Source organism: Ambystoma mexicanum, chromosome 6p (genome assembly GCF_040938575.1).
Source record: "Ambystoma mexicanum isolate Mex_15411 chromosome 6p, UKY_AmexF1_1, whole genome shotgun sequence".
Lineage (NCBI taxonomy): Eukaryota > Metazoa > Chordata > Amphibia > Caudata > Ambystomatidae > Ambystoma > Ambystoma mexicanum.
The window spans coordinates 384,804,984-384,821,856 of NC_090935.1; the positions used below are offsets into that span (position 1 = coordinate 384,804,984).

Below are 16,873 nucleotides of genomic sequence, written 5' to 3' on the forward strand. Positions count from 1 at the left end.
GCATCAGAGTAACCAGTCTGCTTTAAATCCTTATCTATCCCTATATAAGACACCTAGGTTCAGTACTTTTACCATAATCATTCCCCATCTGGGCAGTGTACTCCTGCTTTTTGTCAGCAGGATTTATTAGGGAGCTTATTGTCATCGTCCCTCCTTTCGCCAGTTTACCATCATCCACACACACTTTCATCACAGCTTTCGACTGTTCAGTATCTTTTTTTTTTTCTGTTGTTGCCACATCAGGGTTGCCTAGATTAACCTCCCGCAAAAATTTTAAGGAAGATGCATTCAGGGCCTTTTTATCCCGCATCAGTTTTTGTCTAATTTTTTTCATTTTTTTTTGGATATCTTGACATTAAATATATCCGCCACCCTCATAGGCTCGTTGGCTGCTGCAGGAATTAACAAATCATCTCCTAAGCTACTGCTATTTAATGCGCTATGTACCTCAATGACACTCTGCTCATTATCTACATTGGCCGGTTTTGTCACAAGCAGATCCGACGCACTGGAGTTCTGTGGCTCAGTACTTGCTCTATTAGGTGGAGTCTTAGGCAGCCCTTCGCCTAACATTACTTTCCACTTAGTCATATTTTCAGCTAACATACCAGGGAAAGCTGTCAAGGCAAGCAGTATTTCTTTTAGAATAAAAGTCTGCGACTTCACTTCTTTTAGTATATCAACATGAATCCCAACACCAATCCTCCTAGACTCACTCAGAACTTCCTCTGTATTCACCATATTACCCACCAAGTTGGAGCATTGTATGGATGAATCAAAATGTTCAGATATTCCCAGTAAAGTTATTTCTCCAGAAGCAAATATATGAGGTATCTATAAATGAGACGGTATTTTGTCCTTGATGTGACTGTTTCGCCACATTCCATCCTGTCTCAATCCCTTCCCTTCCTCCCATTCTCGGCTCCTCATTGAACAGAGACTGCGAGGAGGCAGGGATTACATCATCACTCTTTTTATTAGCCAATCTAGCGGATTCATTTTGGGCACATTCAATTAGATCCTCATCAGAGTCAGAGGGCTATGGCATAGCGATTGCATTAGCATGCGCTATACTCATGCGTCGGGTTTTTATATTATTCATTGCCATTGCTAAATCTTTTTTTACCTCTCACAAGCTTTCTTTTCATCACTTCACCAACAAGCTAAAAAAAAAAAAAAAAGTAGTATCAGCTAACGCTCGTATATGCGGGTACACAGTTTTACTCTTCACGTACCTTGCACAAAACCAGCCTCCTTCATCACACACCAATCATGTGGCTATATTTCCATGCAACCATGCCTAAAGATTGTGTTTTTTTTTTTGTTTTCAAAATTCCGGCAAAATGCTACTGACTGCACACTGCGCAACGCAACAAACAGCCAACAGCCGTACTTCGGGTACTTCCCCAGGTACGCAGTGCACAGCGTATTTAAAGGCTTCCAATGGCCAGGGGTGGGGGCGGGCTTGATCAGGAAGTGACCAATAAGAGTCTCTGTAAGAGGAGGGGCAAAGAATGAGGGTTAGACACACTGCTTACTTTCTTTCACCTTTAACCATTAACAAGGCAGGTTATTTTAAAGTATGTACTTGGTGTTCAGCAAGTACAAGCAACTTCCGTGTTGCCTTTAAAGACGTCCTGTCAGTTCGAAAAAACAAAGGCTTTCAAGTCCCGGCGAGCAGCGCCAAATCAAGATTCCACAGCAGAGATCCCCAGCCAACAGCCGTACTTCGGGTACTTCCCCAGGTGCGCGCCATGAATAATCTGTTATTACGCGCACCTGCGGTTTCTAACAGTGTATATGGTAATACATTAACTCTGCAAAAACATTTTGTAAAGTTACTTTAAGGGAGGAAAATGGTTGGTTAGTGGCACATTAGCCTGGTTCAAGGTTCTAAAGAGGGTTTCTTCACACAAAGTTATTTAAGTCCAAAAACACAACTCTAGGTAAAGGAAGTTCGGAAAGGGGTTAAAGTGTTTACGAGCAGCTGAATACGAAGAGTTCCAGAGAATTTCTTCCAGCCTCTAGTGTTATAGAAGCAGCAAGTTAATCGCAAAGGATTAATCGACGGCCTTCCCAGAAAGGTTGTCGTCGAACGGCATGTCCATGACCGTCGTCTGGACATCCTGTCTAAAGTTGGTGGCCTTGAGCCATCCACAACGACGAAGGTAAACCCTGTTCCCCATCTGACAGAAACCCGTGTCTGCAATGTCAAGGGCCACAATGATGGCGAGGTCCAACGCCACCTCGCCTTCCTGAAAAATCTCCAAAGCCTCGAACAGTTTGTCATTGTGGAGGAAATCCAGGACTGGAGCCATCTTGTACCAAAGCGCCCAGACGTATCTGGCAACGATCGCTAGGGCGTTGGCCGGCTTGACTGTCGTCGATGACCTTTCTACCCATGGAATCTAATTTCTTCCCCTCGTTGTCCGGGGGTGAAAATGCAGAAGACAAGTTCGACAACTTCTTCCTGGCAGCCGCCGAGACCAGAGTCCAGCGATGGCTGAGACTGCAGACACTTGGATCCAGACTCCGGCACCCGGTATTTCTTGTCAAGCCGGTCTCTCTTCACTGGGGCTGAGGCCGGGTACCTCAGCAGCGCCAGCCCCTCCTCCCAGAAGTCGTCCAGGAGAGGTACAGACAGAATGGTCTTCCTTTTCGCCATCCAGCACTGGTATAGGAAGCCCCCCTCCTCTTCCTGAGTAAGCAGGAAAAGCTCTGACGCATGGGCAATCATGGAGTGGAAGGATCCCACTTCGTCTGGCGGAGAAGCCCTTGGTGGCAGGGACATCACGCCGTCGGTGTCCGTCATTGCTGTGTCCGTCCCCCTGGCGGGGATGGGGTGGGGGAGGGGGGACAGTGACGGTTGGAAAGGAGTTGTAGGGTGCCTCCTACGTTTCTTCGGCAGTGGTGGCCCTGGTGTAACCGCCGGTGGTGCTGCTGGTGGTGGTGCCATCAGACTCCCCTCTTTTGAAACTCTGACAACAGTGTGTGGAGGGTCGAGAGAATATCCTGTGACAGGTCTCTAGGAGGTACCTGAGGGACAGGGTCACTGGGCCCAGCACCCATGTTATCGTCCCTGTCGTCATTATCGCCGTCAACTCCTATGGCGGGTCTCTCCTCGACATTCTTCTCGCCGCCGTCATCACCACCCTCCTCTGGGATGGTGTGGACGTAAACTATTTCATCCTCCTCGGACGAAGACATGTCCGTGCCCCTGAGTTCCTGAAGTGTCAGTCTTTTCTACTGGCTCAAACAAAGCCTCCTGCCTGGGAGGAAGAGCCACTCTGGCCGCCACTGAAGCAACCTGGACCGGGTCAGCCCCTTTCGCCTTCGAGAGGGTGGCAGCGACCATCTTGATGGAAGAGGACGTTTTGGCCTGGGTCACCTGGGCCTTCATGGGCAGGTCAGACTCCTTGTCCTGTTTGGCCTTCTCCGGTTTCTCCCGCAGCTTCCCTGGGGTAGCTGACTTCCTCTTGGACGAAGAGCTGCAGCAGTGGCTGGAGATCGAGGCAGATGGAGACTATGAACGTGCCCTGACTGTCGCGGGACCAGGTTGCAGGGCGACCTCGACGGAAGCAGACTCACGGTGCTTGACCTAGTCTTGGGACCCCACAGATGGAGTGCCCTCAAAGCACTTAAACCCACTCTGGTTGGCTAGATCCTGATGAGGCATGCCCCTGTGAACCACCCGGGGTAGAGGCCCTGGCCTTGAGCCACATCGCCAGCCGGACGTGTCGATCCTTCATTGGGCGTTTGGAGAAGCCACGGCAGATCTTACAATCTTCTTTGTGCATCGGGGGTAGACAATACAGGCACTGGCAATGCTTGTCCGTGAAAATATCCCATAAATCGCAGCTGGTACACAGCTTGAAGAGCGAAGCTCTGTCGTCCTTCTCCAACATGATCCGGTACCGTGTATGCCTGATGAACTTCTGGAAGCTTCCGAAGAAACACTCGCTGATTTCTGCCCTGAGGGGGTGATGAAAGTTGCTGAAAAACAGGTCCCCGTTAATCGGATGGATAAAAGATTGTTAGGGGGAATTCTCAGAAATGTGCTCATTCCCTTCACCCTAGAGAACCCCAGCAACTTTGCTGGATTTTGAGGACCTGTTTTTTTCCCTGGACAGAGTGTGAGCCTTTTTCCCCCCACTCTATCATGTATTTTGATATGCGTTTTACTCTTGTGTTCTTTGATTATGGAGTTTTAGATAACTCCATAGACATCATCTTTTCATTGTTGTGTGTCACAGCACCTTAGTGCAGTAGCACAGGGATGCCCTTTGGACTTCAAGGTTTAAATACCTTCACTGGGATGAACTACTGTTCCCCAGAGAATCTAAAGTTAAATTGACTTTACTAGTCTTTTTAAATTCATAGACCCAGCACAAACTATCTTCTTACAGAGTTCTGGAGGGGTTACTTAGTATTCCCTATGTCTAAACATTCTTGTAGCTGCCAAAAGCTAACCTTTCCTATTGAAATGGCTGGTGGCAGTGGTTTTATTATAAACTACCATGATTTTTCCCGACTGCGAACACCAGTAGCTAAAAATCGGGACCGCCATCTTGATCAAGATGGCGCCCAAGACCCCTCTGTAAAAACAGACTCTGGTCATCTTTTTTCACCGTTTCCTTGTGGAAAGGTCCTTCGGGTGTTTAACTCTGCACGCTAAACCATATTTGGTCCCTTTGTTCGTGAGCCTTTGGTGCGCTTCAGGACTGAAGTCCGCCCCTGCCGTCTGAGTTTCTCGGGTGGGCAGGAAGTGAGGGAGGTACCCAAAACTCCCTGTGCTTGGTCTCCTAGAAGACCCAAATGCACTCTGGAGTGATTAGCTGGCTGACTGTCTGGCAAGGACAGCCACCCTGCTGGAATGAATGGGAGAAAACTGTTTAAAAGGAGAGTCTCCAGGACTGGAAGGCAGAGTCGACCACTGGAATGAAAGAACCGAAGACGAGCTGGAAGAGGACGGAAGCTGCAACCACTGGACACTTGGTTTGCCCGGTGAAGCCCTGCTGCACCTCCGAATCGCCAGAATCTCCATTCGACAGAGAAGCTCCTTCAAGGACGGCTTCTTCCTTTGAGTTGGTGGGACCAATCGGCTGAGAAGACACCTGGATAGCATTCTCAATGCTGGTTAAGGTTTAGCCAGGGAGAGGGGAAACCAGTTCCTGTCTTGAAGCAACGGCTACTGAACCAAAGTGACTCCATTTTGTTTGCTCTGACGACGATCCCACGCAGTGCAGGAGTCCCCCCGACGTCCTCCCTCTTCTCCCCACGACTGAGGCTCAGGAACAGCGAGATCTGCAGGAACTGCCAGGAGCCAACGTCTTCAGCTGCATCTTTTTAATTCACATTAAGGTACTGTGCCATCCGGTTGAGAGTTCCTAACTCTCGCGGTGAAAGTTCGTAAAACTTTCCCAACCTGCAGGCCTAATCAGCTTGTGACCCAGCATATCATTCGTTTTTGTCTAAACTTCTTCTAAAAACTTTTACAAAAACTTCTCCATCTGTACCAGAACTGTTCTGCCCTATCCAAGCACACTAAACTATTGACTTTGGCTTGGCCTATTGAATTGAACTGACCCTCCTGGTAAACTGAACATTTGCATTGCCTAAAAGAAGTGTTTTCTAATCCATTGTACAAACTTATGTCTTTCTACTCCTATTGAAAGTAATTGAAGTGCCATTTGGCTTCTTTTTCAGGGGAGCTCAAACTGTCCCTACATCTTAGTTTGTTACTGTAGTGTATTGGTGTTTAATATTGAGTTGATTTCTACTAGTGAATGTTTTCTAAATGATTGTGTAAATAAATGTGAAGTATTTTTACCAAGAAACCTTGAGTGTAAGTGTCTACTTGAACCACTGTGATTGCGATACTTCTGTGCAACTTCCTTTACTGCTCACATTACCTCTTGAGATGAGCTTGGTTGCTCAGCTCACTACCAAAAAGTGTGTGATACACACTTATACCAAAGGTTGGTTTTTACTTACACCTGTAGTCCTAATTGTGTGTGGTGTTCCCAGAGGTTACTGCATACAATTCTGCCTAACAACGATGGGGCACACAGGCTCAATTGACCGAAAAAGAGTTTACCTACCAAAAAAAGCGCGTAAAAATGGAGAAGCACAAAGAGCAACACGCGAGGACTCCCAACACTTGAACGTGCAGTAAAAATCTGAAGATGGCTGCAAGAGGAGGGGCTTAGGGAGAGGGCAGTCAATGGCTGGGGGCACTATAACCCAGAGCTCAGGGATTGGTTTATTGGAGAAAGACAGTTTATAAACAAAAGTGAAACTTTTTTCTTTTACCAAGGATTCCCAGCCTGATGACTGGTAATTTTCATGAGCATGTGAATCTATGCCAGACCCCATGCTGGAGAAAGGGGGGCACCTTTGGCAGGCTTCTGTGGCAGCACTCTGGAGAGGGACTCCGCAGCAATGGATTCCACTTGCTTCAGTGGTTCTTTGTGGTTTTGGCACCCTTTTCTCAGCACCAAGACGCAACAAATACCCCTGGTTGGATTTTCCTCAGTCACTAAGAACTGAACTCTGGTAAGGGGACTTTTGACAAAGAATTCCTGCTTCTTTTGGTCCACACGGATGCCTGGGAAGTTTTGGCTCGATTTGTTCTTCAGAAGACTATTCACTGTGCAGCCTAAGGGAGGAAGTCGTCCATGGCAGGTCTTCCATGTCGCTGTGAAAATAGGGTCAGCACAGCTTCAAGGGTGCTTTCGCAGTCCTGGAAGGTGCTGCTGGCGTCTCTGTTGTTCTTCGGATTGCTTGTTTCATTGATAGACTGACTGTAGTCCCAAAATCCTCACCTTTTATGCAGGATACCATCGATTCAGTCATGCTGCTGTCAATCACCGGGAAGGGGGTGGGGAGGTGTCCAGCCACCCAGTTAGAACTGGTTTCAGGCAGGCATTCCTATAGAAAAAGGGCGCGAAAGGTACAGGCTCCTTCCTCACTTCCTGCCTTCCCAGACACACTGGAGCCTGGGCGGGCTTCAGGGCTGAAGCCCGCCAAAGGCAAAACACACGAAGGACTCAATCCTATTGTAAAGGATAGAGTAAAAGCACAGGAAGAACTGACAAATGAAAAATGGTGAAAAAAAGAAGACTGGGCCATTTTGGAAAATGGTCACCCATGTGTGCTGTACTGCAGCCAAGATATCAGCCTGCTAGCAATCTGCACACAAGGTAGTACAAAGTAACGACTGCCACCAGCCATTTAAGGCAGTCAGTGTAACAAACAGTTACTTAAGAAGTGGCATAAGGAGTTACTAGGTAACACCCCAGCACTCCAAATAAGGTGGTGTGTGCTGGACCCACAAAAGGAAAAGTTAAGTAAGATAAGAGTTACCCTACGATTCTTGGGAACCGTAGTTCTCACAAGAACATGTATTAAACAAGGGACTCCTCTGCGACCTGGCACAGAGGGTGCAGTGTGTCACCAAGCAAAAAGCAGATGCCTATGGGGTTTACCAAACTCCATGAAACAGTAATATACAAAATCCTAGTCAGAAAGAAATGCGTGAGTGGCAAAAGGTTCCACCCACTTAGGTTAAAATTAAAAAGAAATCCAGAGTCCTGGAAAAGTGCTGGGGGTCTCTAAGGTTCAAGGGAATTAGCACAGAACTGAAAATTCTCCTCAACACTGACTGACACTACTTAGGCAGGACTCAGTACAACTTTAATTTAAAGAGAACCCTTACATACTGAGTGCATGAACTTTTTTCTTCCGACTTCAAGAAGCAGGTTGTTTATGCACTAATTAAACAAGAACTTTTCAATACAAATTAAATGTTTAAAGAAGGCACATATTCAAGCAGAATTGTTAAGAAATACAACTAGACAATACTTATTGACATACCATGTGCAAGAGCTCTCCTAGAAGGATTGTTCCCCTAACTGATACAGGGTCTTCACTGCTCGTTATTACTTCCACCAAACCCTTAAGAGAAATAAATATATTCAATTGATGAAAATGCACTGCAATGTTTTATTAACATGGATGATATAAATAGGGATTGGGGTAGCAAAGGAAGAGGGAGAGACACAAATAGGAACAAATGAGTTACTGCAGGTAATGTGCTTTCTGATGTAAAAGGCATTACTCCCAGAGATTCCTCATAGGTGGGATTTCTTCTCCAGGCATAGACTGGATTTGGATCTTTCCAAAAGGGACAAGATTCAATCAGCGTCTTTGGCACCTGATAGGCTGTCAAGGGTACATAAAGCTGTTGCATTGCATTAATTCTGTTTTTGCTTAATTTCCCAGCACTGAGGCAGAAGAATTGCAGAACAGCTACAGGTTATAAGATTTTCAATATGGGGGTGGTAGGATGTGTCGAACCTGTGCGATTTATCCATCAGAAAGTACATTATGAAAGTTCTGCACCAGCGTCTTTGACAGGTGATAGGCTGTAAGGAGTGCATGTATAGCACCACTGTGCACCATTCTCGCACATTCTGCCCATTATTCCAGAACTCGGAGGCAGAAGAACTGAAGATCAGCCAGATGTGTATAAATTACTTACCGGTAATGTTAATTCTATGGATCCAGCGTCATCTTCTGTGAAAGTGTTTCAACAGGTAGCATAGTGCGGCTCGGCATCGTCCCGCCACGCTGGATGAGACGTCGCTGGTAAATAAATATCAGGTCACTGTGCCCCCACACCTCAGTTCCCCACCTCCCTCCCCCGTGCTTAACAGCCACAGGGAAGAATCCAATGGAATTCAGCATTGAAAAAGCCAAAAATCCGATTGTAATAATACAGAGGGCTAAAGGCCGACAATACCACAATGTGCATAACACAAATGAGATTTTTCTTTTAAATTCAAAGCATCAGGAAACATTTCTCGTCATCTCACAGGAAAAGGTGAAATTGAGAGAGGAGCAGAGCACTTTCATCTTCGGACAGGCTGGGAGGGCAAAGGGGAATCTTTGTGGGAATCTATCAGGGAATATTTTATGCAGTACCCTTTGGGTACACTACAACAACCCTGACCTCCTGGCAATAGAAACCCAACCTTTGTTACAAGTCTGTAATACACAGGTTGGTAGCGTGTTGAGCAGCCAGGCTCATCTCAAGAGCGGTCATTGTGAGCTGTACGGGAGTTACACAGAGATGCACATTGACAAGTACTCAAATAAACTCTTACACACAAGGTTTCTTGATTAAACAATCATTAATTTATCAGTCAGTTAGAATAAGCCTTCTAAGGAAGGGAGCAATATAAAGCAACACACAAATACACTTCAAAAATCCACACTCAGTTTTCTAATTCAGAAAATACCCATACGGGATGACACACAGGCACTATCTACACCCTCAGGTAACTTCAATAGTACGGGTGCTGTTGATATTAATATATCACTTTTGCATTTAGAATATTTTTGGGAGTAGTCTTAAAGAGAAGAGAGTTCAGAATAAAACAAGTATTCACAGTTATTCTTAAGCAGGTAAGTACTTTCAATAAAACCCCCAATGCAAAGTCAGTTAGCCCTTTCCTGGAAGGAAAGCAAAACACATAAGCAGAAGAGAGAAGAGTCATTCAGGGAGCCAGGCCAGCCAATGTTAATTTACCAAAAGTCAAGGTGAACTGAAGCACTTCTTGCAAGTAAGTAGAATGTCTTTCCCAATGTTTAAAAAGACTTTGTAGAATAGAAGAAATCAAAGTAGGGCCACACGCTGATTAGTCATGTGAGGTAAAGAAGCTGCAAGCAACTCTACGAGAGCAACCGAGACAAGTCTCCAACGAGGAAAAGCAAGGTAGCACAACAAGAGGTAAGTTCTCTTAGACTTTACAGTACCTTTAGGTTGAAGAAAAGTGCAGCAGAAGACTTCTGTTCCTGTGCAGCTCTGCAGATCCTGGTGTTCCTGGGACTCAATCGTGGGGACAAGATGGTGGACTTCTGGGGACTTCTGCACTACAATAGGACGGTCACCACTCGCAACCGGCAATCTTAAAACAAGTGGCACTTCGGTGTTTCAACTCCTCGCGTCTACTGAAAATAGCAACAGCGGTTCCTGGCTGTCGAGATGGGCTTTCCTTGCATCTGGGGTCCTGCACTCTTGACGGGGCTCTGGCTCGGTCAGTCCTGCTTCCTGGGAGTCTGGAGGATCCTTCGGAGGCTCTTGGCCAGCTTAAAAGTAACACACACGATCTTGTGTTCCTCTGCCTGGCTATTTGTTTCCAGCAGCAACTGCAGTGGAATTTCAATCAGCTCCAAGAGGATGTCCAGCTGGCTTACTTTGGAGTTGATTGGTCCCACCAACTCAAAGGGAGAAGTTGTCCTTGCAGGGGCCTCTCAGTCGATACGAATTTGGAGTTTCAGCACAGGAGCAGGGCTTAGCTGGGAAAACCAATGGTCCAGGAGTTGCAACAGGTGTCCTCCAAGTTCTTCTTCGGATTCCTTCGTCCAGTGGTCGACTGCCTTCCAAGCCAAAAAGCCTTGCTTTTTATGCAGGTTTCTCTCATTCATTCATTCCAGGCCAGCTCTCAGTCACCCAGCAGGGTGGATGTCCTTGCCGGACAACCAGCCGGCCAATCACCTAAGAGTGCATTTCTGTCTCATAGGAGACTAAGCACAGGAGTTTTGGGCACCTCCCTCGCTTCCTGCCCCTGCCAGCCACCCTGGAGCCAGAGGCGGGCTTCACTCGAGAATCCCACCAAAAGGCAAAATTAACAAAGGGACCTGGTTTGGCGCGCAGAGTAAATCTCAAGAAGGAGCTTTCCACAAAGAAATGGCGAAAAAAGACGAACGGGGCCATTTTGATAAAAATGGCACCCATGGATGCTTGACTGTGGCAGGGAATGCAGCCCACAGTAAAAACACACAATGGTAGTTAAAAGGAAGCCACCAGCTATTCATAGAGGAAAGGGTAATGTAAAAGCTAGACAAAGTTACTTACCAACTGTAACATTCTTTCGACTGGATGTTCCTCCCACGTATTCCTTATCTCTGTTATTAATTTCCAGCTTACTGGCGTCGGGGGGGGGGGGAATAAATTTCAGTAGAGGGGGGCGCTGCACGTCGATGTCCCTCGGAGGCCTCCATATCGGCATCGTAGGTATAAATAGTCACGCGCAGCGTCCATTGCTCAGTTCTGTTTTTAAGGGCTAGGTTTGTCCAGGATGAGATGGTTAGTACCCTTGAGGGAGCGTAGGCTGCAACTACAAGGGAAGTTTTACTGTGGGGTAGGATGGGAGAGGGCGATAAGGAATACGTGGGAGGAACATCCAGTCAAAAGAACATTACAGTTGGTAAGTAACTTGCTCTTCAAATGGATTGTGTCCTCCCACGTATTCCTTATCTTTGATAGACTCCCAAAGCAGTCATTTGTACAGGAGACGGGAGTAAAATTTAGTATGGTTTAAGTGTGCACAGAGTGCAATACAGCTTTTCCAAATTTAGTTTCTTGGCTAGTGAAGGAGTCTAAACAATAGAATTTGGTAAAGGTATGTGCAGACGACCATGTGACAGCTGCGCAGGCGCCTTTTATTGGAGCTCCCCTCTGGAGAGCTGATGAAGCCCTGGTCGAATGAGCCCTCAGATGTTGAGGGTGGAGGGGTCTTTCCCTGCCAATTTATAGCATTCTAAGATAGTTACAATTATCCATCTTGAGATGGTTAGTTTGGTGATGGCTAGGCCTAGTTTATGTCCTGCATACCCCACAAACAACTTGTCTACTTGCCTAAGTCTTGCAAGTCTGCTGATGTAGAAACGCAAAGCACACTTTAGATCAAGTCTGTGCCGTCTTTCCTCCTCTTTCCGAGGATGAGGGGTAGGATCGAATGAAGGTAATGTTATTTTCTGCGTAATATGAAATTGACACAACCTTTGGGAGGAAATTAGGCTTCACTTGAAGAACTACTTTATCCTTGTGGAAGATAGTATGTGGAGGTTTGCAAGATAAAGCTTGCAGTTCGCTCATTCTCATGGCAGAAGTTATAGCCACTAGGAAAACTGTTTTGAGAGTGAGAAATCTTAATGGGCAGGAATGGAGAGAGTGCCCATTAGAAACTTTAGAACTAGATTCAAGTCCCACAGGGGAACTTGAACAACCCTTTCAGAAATTGAATGACTAAAGGCATCTTAAAATGAGGGTTCCTCAGCTGTGCGTTTGAAAATCGATAGCGCAGTGAGATAAACCTTAATAATGCCGACTTGTAGCCTTGAATTTGCTAAGTGTAGTAGGAAAGATAATACCGTCGGTGTCTGGCATGGAAATGGGTCAATATTCTCATGTCTACACCATCTGCAGAATTTGTTACAACGGCAGCGGTATAGTGATTTGGTTGTTGTGGGAGACTGCGCTCTGCCTGCTCAGAGGGTCCGCCGCTGCATTCTCCTCTACGGCCAGATGAACTGCCGAGAGTGAGATTCCTTGCTGTATTGCCCAGAACCAGAGCTGCATCACCTCTCTGCACAGCGGCAGCAACCCTAGACCCCCCCTTTTTCTTGAGGTAATGCATGGCCACTGTGTTGTCCGTCATGATCAGGACACTCTTCCCGCGTACAAACGGGTGAAAAGCCTTCAGGGCTAGCCTGATGGCCCTCAGCTCCAAAAGATTTATGGGAAGTCTGGACTCCGACAGAGACCAACGACCGCTGGTTGTCAGCTCATTGGCATGAGTTCCCCATCCTGTGAGGGAAGCATCTGTCACTACCGTCACCTCTGGCCACGGTTGCCAAAAACGGCTCCCTTCATCAGATTCCCTTCGCTGGCCCACCTGTGAGACCGTAAGCGGAATCTGAAGGAGATTCGACATCTTGCCAGAGAATTGGCACCACTGCGTCCTGAGAGCCCATTGAAGGGATCTCATCCACAGTCTGGCTTCTGGCACCAGAAAAATGCAGGATGCCATGAGGCCGAGCAACCTTAAGAATTCGAAAGCTGGGAGACTCTGGGCATGTTGAAATTTGTCGACCATCTGGACAATGTGATGAGCCCTCACCTTGGGTGGCGAGCACCCTCCCCCCCCAGAGGATGTGTCCAACACAGCCCCGATGTACTGGAGCTGTTGGGAATGTGTCATATGCACTTCTTGAAATGGAGGGAGAAGCCCAGCTTGTGAAGGGAGTGGCAGGTGAGGCTGAGATGATCCAAGGCCTGTTCGGAAGAACGCGCCCAGATCAGCCAATCGTCCAGGTAGGGGTAGTGACATGATGCCTACCCCCGAGGACCCAGACCAAGTCCAGCAACCCCGGAAGCAGGCATCAAGTTACCCCAAGCAAGCCCAACAACCCCTTCTAGGGGCTATTTGGGTGCAGTCCTGGCGCCATAGGCGCCAGGCTCATAGATTAAACCTTACCTGATGCAGACCATGCTGCAAGACATCCGAGCCAAAAGAAGCTTGGAAGGGACTATTTTACCTAGGGAGTATTTTTTACTCGGGTGGGGCTGGGGAGGAATACTTAACTGGGACTACTTTGGAGGCTATTTAAACCACGCCCGAAGAGCAGCACACGCTTCGCGTTATTCTGCATCCAGCAGCGTAACGCTCACCGTGCCTGCAAGTCTGCATCCAGTCTTCTGCCACGCCCGCCTCGAGTTTGGAGCTCCTAGAAAAAGGGAGAAGGAAGGAGAAAAGGTTAGAACAAGAGCAATACCTTTGATCCTTACCTGAATTCCCGATTCATCGCGCCTTCGAGCTGGAAGAAAAGTTATTTTATGCGCGTCGCCTCGCCTGCTGCAGCGCCGCGCTGAACTCACCGGCCTTCGCTGCATCTTCACATTTCACCGCATCCTCCTGCATGTTCCTGCCGCACTCCGGCACAAGGAGAAGACAAGAACAGCAAGGTGAGCCAAGGGAATACCCCCCATAGACTTACCTGATTTTACCACCGGGGGTACCATTCTTCTTCACGGGTCGGCGCAGCTTCCACTACATCCTAGCCGAACCCCGGCTCCTAAAGGGAAACAAAAGGACAGCAAGGTGAAACAAGGGATGAACAAGGGGAGCCCTCCTCACCACAAAAGACTTACGTGATTTTACCGCCAGAGGCATTATTCCCGGAGACTTCATACTTTCTCTCAGCACCTGACTAAGGGAGAAAGCAACAGGTTACATATGGACATTATTTTATCGGACTGTGTTGGATAATACAAATCCCTACCAGAACATTACCGGTTGCCACAAGGAACTCTTCAGTAAGGTCAAGCTGCAACCTGCAAGGAATCAGACAAGAGTGAAAGTCAGGCATTTGAACTCTTACGAACTACATACTTACGGCGTCTTGCCGGGAATATCGGAGTCAATATTGTCCTGAACTCACCAATTCCTTCGAGCCAGTGAAGCAACTGGTTATCTACGTGCCCCTGCGCTCAATGCAGGATGGAGAGCTCATCTTTTCAAATCATCAGGTGAGACTATAAGAGGGGACATTCAAGGTGATCAGTGGGGAGAACAACGGGGTGGGGGGGATTTACGCTCAACTCCACGGGTGGTTAATTCCCTTTCTCCACTTGCAGAAGAATATTCGTACGGGCCAAGCAAACTAAGCTAAGTGGGCCAGTCCAGTCTGTCATCTCGTCCCTACGCGTCACATTGGTGGAGATCGCAGCAGTCCAGTCCAGATCGACGCCTCTGTGGGAGCCAGGTGAGCATAACAGGTAGACATGAACCCCCCCCGCCCTCCTCTCCCGAGATATGCTGCTACCACCACCATGAGCTTGGTGAAGACCCTCGGGCAGAGGTCAACCCGAATGGCAGGACCCGAAACAAAGTGCGAGCTGCCAATGACGAACCTCTGGTATTTTCTGTGCTTTGGATCGATCAGCATATGAAAACTAAGTATCCTGTAGGTCCAATGACGCCAACAAATCCTGAATTTGAAGGGCCTGAAGGACCTGAGAAAGAGTGACCATCTTGAACTGGTTCTTCCTGAGGAACTTGTTCAAGCAACACAACTCCAAGATGAGTCTCAGTCCTCTGTCTTTCTTGGGAATATAAAAATATGGGGGATACCAGCCTGTGTTCCTCTCCGCCACAGGCACTAGTTCTATAGCGTCTTTCTCCAGCAAGGTCAAGATTTCCAGCACAAGGAGCGGTTCCGGAATCTTCAAAGAGTTTCCCCGGTGGATTGTCGCGAGTCCAATTTAGGAAGGGTAGGCAGTAGCTTACCCTGCATCTGAAGTAATGGCTCACCATTCTTCGAGATGCTGAGACAGTCTGCCCCCAACCGTTGAGAAATGAGAGGCGAAAAATGAGACCTGGCATCATAGCAGTTTCGGAGCGGCTGTGGCAGCACCTGATGGCAAAGAGGCAGCTGCTTGAGCGGCTTTGGCACCTCGTCCCCATCCAACGCGAGGACACTTACGGTGGCCCCTTTGACTGGCCGCCCCTCTCGCTCTACCAAAAGATGAGTAGTAACGAAAGGAACCCCTGCACTACTGTCCCCTAGGACGAAAAGGTAGAGGTTGACGCACAGTTGTGCCCAAAGATTTAGCAGCTTCTTTGGAGGTCTGCAACCTCCCAAGGCTCTCGTCGGCCTTGCTGGCAAACAAATGAGAGCCATCAAAGGGCATGTTGAGAAGACTGGCCTGCACATCCGGTGCAAAGCCTGACTTCTGCAACCACGCAAACCTGTGTATCACGGTGCTCGCAGCCATGAACCGGCTGACACCATCTGCCTTGTCCAACCCAGACTGAAGGGATTCACACATGGCATCCTTGCCATCCTGCACAATAGCAAGGAACCCTTCCCTTTCTTCCCCTTCGGGAATATGCTCAACCGCCAGAGACAATTCCACAGAGTGTGCAGAAATTTGGCCAAGGCACAGGTGGAGTTGGCCGATTTAAAGGCCATACTTCCAGCCAAAAATACCTTGCGTGCCCATCCATTGAAGCGCTTGTCGTCCCTATATAGAGTGATGGTAGGGTACGCCGCTTGCCTCAAGGTGGACGTGGCTGCCTGAACCACCAAACTCTCGGGAGTGGGGTGTGTGGATAGGTAGCTGGGGTTGCTACTGTACGGGCAGTATTTCTTAGTCAACGACTTGTTGACCGCCGGAAGAGACTCTGAGTGTTCCAAGCAGCAGCCACCCTTTTCTGTAACGCCATGAAAAGGCAACACTGGGTCAGTGGACCGGCCTTGATCTAAAATGTCAGTCAGGTCATCCTGATCCAATTCAACTGGAGGGCCGGACCATCCCAGGTACTCTGTAACCCTCGACATCAACCTATTATAGGAGGATTCAGCAAGAGCCCCAGGCTCTGGCCTGCCAAACTATCTCAGGAGATGTGTCCAGGCCAACGGCATGTAAAGATTAATACAGATCCTCCAGCTGACTGTCCTCAGAAAAGACCATGTCAGGAACTTCAGGAGTGTCACCAGGAGCATCAAAAGGCTCCAACTCCACATCAGACCTCTCCTCATCCTCATATATATTCGGTAGAGAATGAAAGAACTCCCTCTTAGGTACAGGAGCAGACCTGGAGTCAAGAGGAGGCCTGACAGTCTTAGACAGAGCCTTTCTCAGAGGGTCCACAGCTCTAGGGGCCTCCACCAGTAAATTCAGGCCCATAGGACCTGATGGCGCTGAAGGGCTTAGAAGTCGGCAAGGGCACTGAGGGCTCCGAGTGCCTGAGCGAGGGCAAGACCCCGACAGCCGCGCTCGTTGGGCACGGCGCCAATGGTGTCGACACCTTCCTCGACACCTTCCCAGACTTCGACGGTTTCGTCGGTGACGAAAACTGTAACCTGGATCTGGCACTTCTCTGGCGATCTACTGGAGTCTTGTCCGAACAGTACCTAGACGGTTCCCGATGTTGATCATGCCGACTGCCTGGGCCCGAAGGCACGCAAGCGTCGGGCCGAGACCTTTCCCCGCCGGCTTCAATCGAAGGAGCGGACGGGA

General features: G+C 48.1%; 1 protein-coding gene across 2 annotated transcripts in view; it reads right to left on the reverse strand.

Annotated features, from left to right (window-relative positions):
• The window catches only part of RICTOR (RPTOR independent companion of MTOR complex 2), a 1,615,046-nt gene that overhangs the window by 1,060,093 nt on the left and 538,080 nt on the right, over positions 1-16,873 (reverse strand). For both annotated transcript variants that reach the window (XM_069627164.1, XM_069627163.1), the window contains exon 15: positions 7,876-7,956. In XM_069627164.1, coding sequence (XP_069483265.1) covers positions 7,876-7,956 — 81 coding nt within the window. The remainder of the gene's footprint in view (positions 1-7,875; positions 7,957-16,873) is intronic.